The 13,014-nt window shown below is 43.9% G+C and overlaps 1 protein-coding gene across 6 annotated transcripts in view; it reads left to right on the plus strand.

Annotated features, from left to right (window-relative positions):
- The first annotated feature begins 329 nt into the window (after window positions 1-329).
- The window catches only part of marveld2a (MARVEL domain containing 2a), a 100,041-nt gene continuing 87,356 nt past the window's right edge, over window positions 330-13,014 (plus strand). For 2 of the 6 annotated variants that reach the window (XR_011909086.1, XM_072372395.1), the window contains exons 1-6: window positions 333-429; window positions 3,005-3,094; window positions 4,693-5,649; window positions 8,116-8,336; window positions 10,260-10,295; window positions 10,380-10,543. Coding sequence is in view for 5 of the 6 variants with exons in the window: in XM_072372395.1 (XP_072228496.1) it covers window positions 4,710-5,649; window positions 8,116-8,336; window positions 10,260-10,295; window positions 10,380-10,543 (1,361 nt within the window). In the remaining variant the exon portion in view is untranslated. Of the gene's footprint in view, window positions 430-485; window positions 781-3,004; window positions 3,095-4,692; window positions 5,650-8,115; window positions 8,337-10,259; window positions 10,296-10,379; window positions 10,544-13,014 lie in introns of those variants that run through there. The other 4 variants (XM_072372397.1, XM_072372398.1, XM_072372396.1 and 1 more) reach the window with 4 other exon arrangements.

The raw sequence follows: 13,014 nt of genomic DNA on the forward strand, positions 1-13,014 counted from the left end.
TGAATCTGTGGCTCACCTTTTTATTGTTGTCTTGTGTTGTATGTAATCTATTTTAAATCTATTTCTGGAATTGTGAAGCACTTTGGTCAATATCTGGTTGTTGTAAGGTGCTATATGTTGATTGATTGATTGATATATGACGAAATGGGGGCGTATCAGCACTTCTTCTGTATGTTAAATGATTTATTTCTGTGTTTATTCTTTTATCTTTTTATGGTTTGGGTGAGTCAGGGCTCGATTACGGCCTAGAAACTGAATCAGAGTGGGTTCAGGTGTGCTGCTGCACTCTGCTGAACAGGTAAACTGCTCATCTGTACGGTGACGTCAAAGGGATGGGCTGGTCACGTGATCGGCTCCGACGGAAACCTGTGGTTTAACGTTACTGAAATGGGAGAAAGAAGAAGGGGCAAAGCAAGCGAAGCGAACAAGGTAAGCAACCTGCAGCCTCTGCTTACACACACTGACAGAAATACGGAGCTGTGCGTGAGGCGGAAAATAAACGCGAAGCCGTTTGTTTTCGCGGGAGTTGAAGTTTTTCTGTTGGAAAAGTGAGCAGTTAATGCGACGCTGCGTTTGTTTGCGGACACTTCGGGTTAAGTTCACCCGTCCGCTGGCGTATGTAACCGGATAAAACCTGTAAAATGAGTCGTTTCAGACAGAAACACGCACCGACACGTTCTGAAAGAGACTTTTGACCCGATTTGGGCGCAACGTGAAAGAGTTAATGTGACTTTTCCTGTGACAAAGTCTTCAGGCTGGGAGCCAACTGCTGCTTCTCAGGTTTGTTATCAGGCCTCTTTCACTGTACACCGACTTCTGTTTGTTCTGGGAACGAAAACAACTTCCTCCTTATTCAGCTGTGTTTCAATTTAATATGACCCCGATATATCCATCGTGTCAACTATTGTGTACTTTTTTTTGGCAAAAACAGGTGAAAAACTCAATTAAACATTAATAAAACTCACCCCCGTGAGAGCCGTTAACCTGCTATTGAGTGGAGGTGCGTTCAAGGACAGCCCTTACTACGTTTGATTTAACCTATTGATTAACCAGGCTGTTATTTGCATGATTAAAAGTAACATCAATAAAGCAAGTATGGAAAAATAAATAAGAAAAACGTCATCCGATGTTTTATTTTATGCAGTTAAAGTAAGAAACTATAAAAACTACATTCACAGCAGCTTAAAAAGTGTTATTAAATAACAATAAAAGTGTTATTTCTTGGTTCATGGATGTTAAAAATTTAATATCCATGAACTTTGATCAAACGTCTCTCTGGAAAAGGAAACTTCAAATTAAATTAATTGGCAAAAATATTGAGCAGTTGATGTTTCATTGACGATTGATGGGCTTTTTTCTTCCAGTTTTGCAACATTTTTTTTCTCAAAACAGTCAATTTAAGAAAGAAAATTATCAGAAAACTTATTTCTTGGCATTATTGAATATAAATTATTATTTTATTATATTATAATTATTATTGACCTTAAACATGTATTCTGAATGCACATCCCTGAGCTGTAGGTCTTACCAGGTGTCATTTACACTTTATTCTGATGTTTTACAGTCAAATATTCAATGGTGAGACACATTTTTCCACGGTGACTTTTTTAAGATACTAAAAACTGACGCTTAATAAAATAAAAATTGTTGTTAATAAAATGTGGGTTAAATTAGCAGGAAAGATCATGAAAGAAGCCAGTTAGATTTAAATGACCTGAGTTATAAATAACCTCAGAAACTTACAATAAGTACTCAGTAATGAGGATGGTTACTGATGGCTGCTAAGCGTAACTCCGATTTCATCCATATGGTGCTGCTAATGTACAAATAAAACCTAATTTAAATAAATTTCACAGGAAAAATGTAATGTCAAAGTAAATCTAGATAAAGAGCAAACATATTCTACATATTCAATAATTTCTTTATTTAATTACAGATTTCATTTTTTTTTTTGTTTAATTATGACAGTTTTGGTCGTCTGTAGAGTTTAAACTCTGGAAATCATCAACATCTTTTAAGAAGGAAGTAAAATCAGTTCGAGTCTGCAGAACAACCTGTGTGCTAATAATCTAACGGCTAAATTCAGAGCATCTCTGAGCAGAAAAACAGAAATAAAGATATTTGAACAGAATTAGCCGACAGCACACTGATTTCTCTTTGTTTTTAAATGATTCAAACCTGTAGAAAACAGAGCTGGTGTGGACCGCTAACGTTAAACAACCATCGGACTGTTTTTCTTGGCCTTCCTGCAGTTTGTTTTCAGACGCTTCTGTAACTCTGCTGCTTTCTCTGAACATGATCTGTTTCCGGTTAACATCACTCGCCCTGAATCTGAAGTATTTCAGGTCGAAGGAACCGTCCTCGTGTGGCCACTTCTCCAAACTTCATCCAGGAAGCTTCTAGAATAGCTGTGATTGGCTCACACAGACATTATTGACTAATTACCTCTGTGTAATGGAGATTAAAGTCAGATTAATTGAGCAGCCCTGATTTAAAGGCTGAATGATTTCAGACTGATTCAACGGAGTGAGCTGTGACTCTGAAGGTCATGCTGGCGCCTCTCACCCGCCTCATTTACCACTGTTTGTGTTTGCTGCTCACGTAGAAGTTGTCATTCCTTCTCTAATCACTTCCGTGTTGTCTTTCTTTGTGTGGTTTTGGTTTGAGGTGGAGAAAATATCATCTCGATCGACTTCTGCTGCGACTCCACCTCATTTGAATCTGAGCTTGAATTCCTCCTTGTTTGGGTTAGTTCGGATCCAGTCCAATTTATTTATGAAGCACATTTAAAGGTGCCGTACAAAATAAGAATAAAAACACATAATGCAATAAGCAGAAACATTGAGACACGCAGCAGCAGGTCACACTGTGTCAGAAACGGTCCTCTCTGAACCGTTCGGGCCCAGATGGAGAGCATTGAGGTTATCTTTGTCCACGCTGGGCGTCGGAGGGGGAGTTGGTTGTGGCTGGAGCTCTGTGTTTACTCACATCTTTGTCTCTGCAGGTGATTCTTCGACTCTGTGTTCTTACCAGGTTTGCATTCTGACCTGCACGCCAATGTAAGTCGTGTTGAGTGACTGCGTGTGAAAGAGAGGTATTGAAGCACAGTTCATACTTTTATTTTTTACGCTCTCAAATCCGTTTAAAAGAAACAAGCTGATTGGTTGTCAGGAATGTGTTTTTGTGCAGCTTTCCCAGATGCAAAACACAGCCCTTACGGCGGCAGCGGGGAGGTCCTGCAACGTATTTTGTGGCGGCACAAAAATGCATTCTTGACTCCTCTTGCATGGAGGATGAAGGGATAACATCTGTGCTCAGAGGGCTTTGACTGGGGGGGGTTTCTGTGGTGTCTGAAGGTACTGGGGGTCAGCCGGCTTAGTCTGTGGTTTGTTTCCTTCTTTCCATTTTTCTTTCTCATGTCATCGCTGCTCTGTTATTGATTTAAGTGACAGGACTGTCGGTGGAGGAATAATTAACTGGACATAAATAAAGACCAGACATTTATCTTTATCGTCTTGCTCATTGACTGATAACTTATCAGGTGGTGGCTCAGTAGTTCATGAGGTCAGGAGGCCCAGACAGAAGGAAGGGACAACAAAGTTGGTCAAACAAGCAGAAAAAAAGATGCAAAGTGACTCCACAAAGCAAGAGTATGTTAAACAGATTCAAAATGGCTGCAGACAAAAACACTTCAGAGACTTAAAATGGCAGAGCGAGTACAGATGGATGCAAAAACTAGAAAAGAACAACAAAAAAGGGACCTGAAATGGCAAAAAGGCTTTTTAAAAAAAATATGAAAAAAAATATATTTATTATTATATAGTATTATTTTTTCAATGAAAAATGTCACAAAGTAAAGTAATTGATCAGAAACGTTCAGCTTTTAAAGCCTTTAATATTAAGCCCGTCTTTCAAATAAAGAAGCAGTTTGTTATTTCTGAGGTCCGTTCAGAACCAGAACCTTCAGCTGCCTCACAGATCAGTTTCAAACGCCGACTTCATCACCATCCAGCACGGAAATGGATGAAAAACGACATGAATTAATATGCAATAAATGGAGAATAAATTGATTGTTAAATGGACGAATGTTTTTAGTCTTTAGTTTTAACTCCGTTTTTCCATCATTAGTTGGATTTTCAACATGTTTTTGTAGATTATGTTGTTTTGTGGATGTTTTCTGTCCGGCTGTAAAACAAACCTTTCAAATTAATCAGACATCAGGTTGCGTAAAACTCAACTCAGGTGACGTAAAAAAACATGAATATCGATGAGTTTTAATTGCAAAAATAATTACAACATCTGTATTCCAGTTTATTCTGAACCTTTGCAGAGTGATGCTCTGATACATGAAACCCACTGAGAGAAGTGATAAAAGATACCAACCAGACAGTGTTTCACTGAGAAAATGTGACAAATACGCTGAATTTCTTTAATTAAATACACATCTGAAAGTAGTTGGATATGTATTAGTTTGTTATAAATGATCCACTTGAATTGAATTATTGAGACAGCTTTAGAATCAAATAACCACAAAAAGCTTAAAAACACCTACACAAAAAGGTATAATTACACAAGAAGTTGCTCAATTTAAAGGAAAACTACTCAGAATAAACAAAGAAAATGAAAATATAAAAAGATGTGTTCACTGTGTTGTATTGCGGCCATTTGGTGTGTGTGTGTGTGTTTTTTCAGGGACCATCACCATCCTCATGTCCTATGGAGGAGGCTTTTACGGACGCACTGAGCGTGTCCGCCAGGCGCCGCACTATGACCAGGTTCCCCAGGACTCATTACCCCGAGCAGACTCCTACGACCCGCAGCCCCTGAGAGAGCAGAGGAGCCCTCATCTGGCTCAGAGCGCCGACCCCCTCCCTGCTCCGCCCCTGCCCAACCAGCCCCCCGTTGGGCCCGACTTCGATCCCAGCGGCAGCGAGTACGACCCCGAACCAGACTCCGCCCTCGACATCAAACCGGTCCACCGCTTCATCCCCGACTCCTGGAAGAACTTCTTCAGGGGGAGTAACCGCAGCAGCAACAAGGCCTGGTCCATGCCCGCCTCCTCGCACAACAACAACAATAGCAGCAGCGAGGGGGTGCGCTGCTCGCCACCTCACTCCCCCTCTCTTCCTGGATCTTACCGCGATCCCTATGGCGGCTCCGGCGGCAGCTACAACTCACGCAAAGAGCTTCTGGACGCCCATGGATCTGTGTCGGGGCGCACCCACCACACAGCGCTGACCTACAGCGAGCGGGTGGAGGAGTACCACCAGCGCTACGCCTACATGAAATCCTGGGCGGGGCTGCTGAGGATCCTGGGCTGCGTGGAGCTGCTGCTGGGGGCGGCCGTGTTCGCCTGTGTCTGCGCCTACGTCCACAAAGACAACGAGTGGTTCAACATGTTTGGATACTCGTCTCCTGGTGGAGCGTACGGCGCAGGTTTCTACGGCGCCGGCACAGGCGGGACGTACTACACCGGCCCCAAAACCCCGTTTGTGCTGGTGGTGGCGGGACTGGCCTGGATAGTGACTGTGATTTTACTGGTCCTGGGGATGACCATGTACTATCGCACCATCCTGCTGGACTCGTCCTGGTGGCCTCTGACGGAGTTCGTCCTCAACCTGGCTCTGGCAGTGCTGTATATGGCCGCAGGTAAGGCAACTGAATGGCTCTGAAAACAGATCTCGAAACACTCAGAACCTGATATTAACAGTTTACATGCCGTTATGTCGGTATGTGTACCCCTAGATAGAGTAAACTGGGTCATAAATGGTTCAAAGACCTGATTCTGCCATAAAATGTGGTTGAATATGAGAGTCAAAGCATCAGAGAAGGTGTGCACCTGCCGCCATTTAAACAACGCCGTTCAGACCTATCGCAGCTATCGTCTCATGAGCAACCCTAACACTGTTTACATAAGATGTAACATCTGGTACAACGGTCACATGGTGAGACGCCATGTTGGATCCTGAGGTGCTAATAAACGTTTTGGGAGAGAAACAAATGACCTGATCTTGTTGGTCTCAACTGAGATCTTTTCTCATCAACATCGGTCCAGAAACCGGGGTTTCCTGATGTTTATACCTTATTTAAACACCTGGAACATCCTCAGACCAAAGCCTGAAACATCAGATTTAATTTGTGGTTTCAGAACAGTCGAGTTCATACAAACATCTTTTGTTTTATTCTATCATTTAGTCATGAAAACTGTAAGTGAAGATTAAATTATCCAGTCAAATTTAAACTAGGGGTCAGGATTAAGATGCTAAAAAGCTTCTCGTGTCTGTTTTTTGTCAAAATAATCTAAAATAATGATTTTTACTCAGAAATCTAACAAACCGAACTCCATCTTCACTGCAGATCCACGTTTCTGAGCCTGAACTACAGTTGTTTCTGTGAAAGTCAGAAATCCATTCGACTCTTTACTTTTATCAAGGTTTTATTTCTAAATCCACGTGACCAGGCTGATTGTCCCTAATAATAAATAAGAATGAGTTGGATAAATAAAATGGAACAAAAGGTTAATTACAGCATCTGTTGCTCGACTTATTGCTGAAGGTTTTCAGACATTAAAGCTGTGATAAAAGACAAACCAGCCACTGATAAATCTGTGTCAGACTTTTACATCAAAGTAAAGAATGAAGCAACAAAAAATATATAGATATCCATGTTAAGAGCTGCTAATGAATCGTCCATGAGGCGTATCTCACCTCATGTGTAAGGGAGAAATACCAACGCCTACTAATCTGTGATCAAACATGAACATGATGACACGCTCTGTTCCTGGCCGGGTGTTTCTGTTTGAGACTGACTGACTTCTTGCTGTCGCTATGATACGAACGTCACCCTGAGACTCACCCGCTGCTTCCTTTATTCCCACTTTACAGAGTAGCTCAGAACTTGGGTTGCTGTGTCGCTTCTTCTTTGGTATATTGGATTATTTTTGGCGAACGTTGTTATTATTATCTATGAGGAAAGATGTCTCGAACAGCCCGCTATCCTCCAACAAGGAGAGTGATCAAGTCACAGTAACTGGAAACATTGAAGTCATGTTAACAGATAAAACAAAGTTGCACAGCTTGATGTCAGAAAACGTGTCAGAATTTACACAAACTGAGCCTTTAATCTCACACAAAGGGCCTGAAATTCAGGAGTTTTGCATCATTTTACTGATTCTCTAACCTCCAAAGTGGTTTCACTTATAAATATTCACGCAGACGGTACCCGTCCTGCACGGCACACTCGGCGTGCGCTCCTTGTGACACACCGATTGTCTCTGTAACGTGACGAGTTTGAAATCTAAACTTTATTAACTCTGAGCTGCAGTTGTGAAGCAAACGGGTTTAGTTTTGTGGATCGTCGTTGGTACAACGGTGAACAGAGCTGTCGCCACAACTGTAAACTGAAGCTTTAAATTCTGAAAATAAGAGACTTTTTTTGGTGTGTTTAAGGCCCATTTGTCTGCAGGCTTCACATTACATTAAAGTACACATCGTAAATGTATAACCCAAAAAAAGTTTTTCAAAAAAGTTCAAAACCAGTAAATGTTTCATTATTTGTCCTTAATGAAGTAAATAAACCTGTGAATTCTTTCTAGGTTCCCTCCTTTATTCTGATAACTTTAGACTTACTTTGTTCAACTGAAATGATATTTTTGTCACTACAGATACAGTTAAGTCCCCGAAAAGCTGCCCTAATATTACACATTTGTGGATAATGCTGAGGCATATCTATATTTATTATGTGTTGCAATTCTGTCTAAAAAATACACATTTTCTTACTTATCTTAATTTGGGAAATTCTTTTGTTGCAGCAGATTAATAGAAAGCTAAACAATAATTAACCAGAATTAGCTAAAGCAGTTTAATAAAATGTTAATATGAATTGAATAAATTTTATTTTAATGAACAGATGCTGATCTACCAGAGCAAAATCTTGTATTTGATTGTTTTCAGGTTGTAGGATCACAGCGAAATCCAATCTAAGGTCAGAACAGAGCAGCATGAAACCTGTAGTTTTGAGTAAATCCCTTCTCCATGAAGCAAGTTCAACCCTGACTTTCAGTCCCTGCTATCGGTTTAATTCATCGTTTCAGCTCGTTCGTGTCCTGTTCACCAGGTATCGTCTATGTCCGAGACACGACTCGTGGGGGTCTCTGCTCCTACCCGGTCTTCAACAACGGTATCAACGGAGCGTTCTGCAGAACGGAGGCCGGCCAGACCGCCGCCATCATCTTTCTGTTTGTCACTATGGTCGTGTATCTGATCGGTGCCATCGTGTGTCTCAAGCTGTGGCGGCATGAGGCCGCTCGCCGGTACCAGGAGAGGTACGGCCAGGAGGTGAGAGCTCAGCCAGGTGTTTTGTTCTGTCAGCTGGGTTTGGTCCTGGGATTCAGAGGTCGTTGCAGAGGGATCAGTCACTTTGCTACAAACACTCTTACACAAGCTGCAGCGCAACAGCAGAACACAGAATTTGCTCACAGGTGTAGGATTAGGTGTGGAGCAGTGAGTAGGCGGAGTCTGAACCTCACCTGTCTGCAGGCAGTTAATTGTCTTTTTTTTAAACCCTATTGGTCTTAAAGAGCCTCCTACAACCTGAGTTTTAATGTTTGCTTTAACTTTTAACCCCACTGACAAACCGTTGTCTCTCACGAGAATCAACAGTTTCAACACAAACTTTGCATGCTTCTTTCTTTCTGTTTGTTCACTTATTTATTTTTCTCCTGATAGATCAGATGATTGATGCCATTTTATAACCACAACCAGGAGTAAGTTAGCCGAGTTTAAAATCAAACCTTTGGGGAAGCAGTGAGTCTGACCTTGTCTAAAATTTTAAAACATTTCCTTCCAGAACCTCTTAACAGCGTCTCTCCATTCTCACTATTTTACTCTTTTAGATGACATAAAAATGTATTTTGAACTTAATATGGCATAAAGTTGAGCATCTCAACTTTCAAAGCTCACAACGCCTGCCATATTGAAACTGAATGGCAGCTGGCGCCACGGCCGCCCATGACGCTTTTGGTGTGAGCGCCCAGTCGCAGTCTGATGCTGTGTGTTAGCTTAGCTTGTTAGCTTGTTGAGTAACACCTCCAGCAGTTGTTTATCCCACCCCCACAAAAAAAATCCATGTTCTTCAGACTTGTCTTTTCTTGTCTGAGCTGACAAACTGTAAACTCGTGTCACGGCTGATGTTTTTAAAAGATTGCTTCAGATTTGCTTTGTTAGTGAATGAAAACCCAAATAATAAAGCTCTGAAATAATTTTTAAATCGAGATAAAAACATTTGCACACATTACTGTAAGTGCAGCAAAACCTTCCTAATAATAAAGATACAGACTTTGCATAATAATAAGAAATAGATGCTAAAATAAAGAAAATAAATGTTACAAAAATAGAGACTGTTCAGACCTGCAGATACCTGGGGGTGTTGCTGGATAATAAACTGGAGTGTTCTGCCAACATAGAAGCAGTGTACAGGAGGGGCCAGAACTGTCTCTTCTTTCTGAGATGGCTCAGGTCCTTCAGTGTCTGCAGTGACATGATGTGAAGGTTTTATCACTCTATCACTGAGAGTGCATTGTTCTATCCTGTTGTCTGCTGGGGGAGTTGCACTTAAGACAAAAACTGTAGGCGCCTGGACAAACTAGTGAAAAAGGCTGGTTCTGTGGACCCTCTCAGTGCTGTGGTGGATCAACGGATGAGGAGGAAATTATATTCTGTTTTGGAGAACTATAAACATCCTCTCCACAGCATCCTGGCAGGACAGAGGAGCAGCTGCAGAGAGAGACTCATCTCACTGAGCTGCAGGACTGAGAGGTTCAGGAGGTCCCACAGTCATAAGGCTTTTTAACAGTGACTGCTGACATGCTCTTCTCAAATTAATTAATTCATTTATGAATTAATTTATTAGTATTGTTGTTATTGTTCTAATATACAATCATTGTAAAAATAATTTTTTTAAATTCTACTTGACTAATTATGACTAAATAAAGTATTATTCCATTCTAATAAGCCTGTCAGAGTTCGTCATAACACAGACAGTTTAATGAGCTTAAACATGTAGAAGAGAGACATATTCAGCTGGATGGTTTTGTCCCTTAAATTGTAATTGGTCTGTGGCTGTATTCATGTATCTGACTTCATGTTTCTGCTGCTGCTCTTCAGCAGGTTAATGAATCCGTTAATGTTCGTTGTATGTTACACCCCTGTGAGATATGTGTAATATGTAATGAAGTCAGACGTCATATTTACTTTGTACAGATGCAGCCGTCTGAGATGCGGGCAGTGCGGTCCCTGGTAAGTGTCCCGTTAGAGGCTCAGGCAGGAAAAGTTTTCTTTTATCTCAGTAATCGCAGCACATTTGTTGCTCTGCCTCTTCAGATGGTCCCAGATTCTGCACCGGCTCCCAGGACTCCAGAGCAAGTCCGGGGCTCCTCAGTTGTTCCCATCCAAGCTGCACCCAAAGCAGGGCCTGCAAAGGTTGTTCAGGGAGCGATACCATCGGGACACATCCCGAAACCCGTCGTTGTGCCCGACTACATCGCGTAAGTGTAGAGCAGGAGCGGAGCTGCCACTTTTTAGCATGTTATTTAAGGCTGACAGTTGTTTATTTGATCCGTCCATTTCATCCATCCATCCATCCATCCATCCATCCATCATCTGCCGCTTATCCGGGGGTCGGGTCGCGGGGGCAGCAGCTTGAGCAGAGAAACCCAGACGTCTCTGTCCCCGGCCACTTCCTCCAGCTCTTCCGGGGGGACCCCGAGGCGTTCCCAGGCCAGCCGAGAGACATAGTCTCTCCAGCGTGTCCTGGGTCTTCCCCGGGGTCTCCTCCCAGTGGGACGTGCCCGGAACACCTCCCCAGGGAGGCGCCCAGGGGGCATCCTAACCAGATGCCCGAGCCACCTCATCTGACTCCTCTCAATGCGGAGGAGCAGCGGTTCTACTTCGAGCCCCTCCCGGATGACTGAGCTTCTCACCCTATCTCTAAGGGAGAGCCTACGGAGGAAACCCATTTCGACCGCTTGTATTTGCGATCTTGTTCTTTCGGTCACTACCCACAACTCGTGACCATAGGTGAGGATGGGAACGTAGATTGACCAGTAAGTAGAGAGCTTCGCCTTCTGGCTCAGCTCCCTCTTCACAACGACGGGTCGGTGCAGAGCCCGCAACACTGCAGACGCCGCACCGATCCGCCCGTCAATCTCCCGCTCCATTCGTCCCTCACTCGTGAACAAGACCCCGAGATACTTGAACTCATCCACTTGGGGAAGGATCTCATTCCCGACCCGGAGAGAGCATTCCACCCTTTTCCGGCTGAGAACCATAGTCTCGGATTTGGAGGTGCTGATTCTCATCCCAGCCGCTTCACACTCGGCTGCGAATCGCTCCAGTGAGAGCTGAAGTTCACGGCCTGACGACGCTAACAGAACCACATCATCTGCAAAAAGCAGAGACCCGATTCTGAGGTCGCCAAATCGGACACCCTCAACACCCTGGCTGCGCCTAGAAATTCTGTCCATAAAAGTTAGGAACAGAATCGTGACAAAGGGCAGCCCTGACGGAGTCCAACTCTCACCGGAAACGTATCCGACTTACTGCCGGCAATGCGGACCAAACTCTGGCACCGGTCATACAGAGACCGAACGGCCCCTATCAAGGGGTCCGGCACTCCATATTCCCGGAGCACCCCCCACAGGACTCCACGAGGGACACGGTCGAACGCTTTCTCCAAGTCCACAAAACACATGTAGACTGGTTGGGCGAACTCCCATGCACCCTCCAGGATCCTGCCGAGGGTATAGAGCTGGTCCACTGTTCCACGGCCAGGACGAAAGCCACACTGCATCTCCTGACGTCCGTCCAGAGTGGAAGAGAGTCCAACCCCTCTCAAGAGGACTGGTTCCAGAGCCCAAGCCGTGCGTCGAGGTGAGTCCGACTATATCTAGCCGGAACCGCTCAGCCTCGCGCACCAGCTCCGGCTCCTTCCCCAACAGAGAGGTGACATTCCACGTCCCAAGAGCTAGCTTCAGTAGCCGAGGATCAGACCGCCAAGGCCTCTGCCTTCGGCTGCTACCCAGCTCACATCGCACCCGACCCCCTTGGCCCCTCCCACGGGTGGTGAGCCCGTCGGAAGGGGGACCCACATCATCATTTCGGGCTATGCCCGACCGAGCCCCATGGGCACAGGCCCGGCCACCAGGCGCCCGCTGCCGGGCCCCACCCCCAGGCCTGGCTCCGGGGGGAGGCCCCGGTGTCCCATATCCGGGCAAGGGATCACAAGGTCCAAATTTTTTGTTCATCATAAGGAGTCTTTTGAGCTGTTCTTTGTCTGGTCCCTCATCTAGGATCTGTTTGCCTTGGGTGACCCTACCAGGGGCTTAAAGCCCTGGGCAACATAGCTCCCAGACTCATTGGGGCACGCAAACTCCCCCACCACGATAAGGTGACAGCTCAGGGGGGAGCCATTTCACTTTAATAAATACATTTAAAGAAATATAAAGATGAGTATGTTTTGCATATAAATGCATTATCCTGGATGTGCTGCCTGGAGTGTTTCAGAATAAACCACGATACTGTTGCATGATCTATCCTGATCAGAACCCCTGTACATTTGAAATGAATATCAGAACCGCTCGTTAAATGAGGAACTTTCAAACAGAGAGGAACTGAATAAAAAATACCAGGATTGTGTTTTTGCATGTGCCTTCAGACACCCTGATATATGCTCCCAGGAACAGGAAGAAGAGATTTTTACACAATATGTCACCTTTGAATAACTGGGATACATTTCAGGTTTCTTTTATTTGTTTAAATTCCAAATATGATCAAAGGTTTAGTTGTGGTTAAAGTCGGCACAGTGACGCATGGTGGCAGCAGCATCATGTGCTGTAGGGATGTCTATAGTTTAATAGATGAGAACTGGCAAACACAAACCAGGACCATATACAGCATTTATTTCTGCGATAAGGAACAGAGCTTCAGTGATTATGTCAGTAATGCCCGTTTCTCCATC

Source organism: Leuresthes tenuis, unplaced genomic scaffold, assembly GCF_036924035.1.
Source record: "Leuresthes tenuis unplaced genomic scaffold, fLeuTen1.0.hap1 SCAF_19, whole genome shotgun sequence".
NCBI lineage: Eukaryota > Metazoa > Chordata > Actinopteri > Atheriniformes > Atherinopsidae > Leuresthes > Leuresthes tenuis.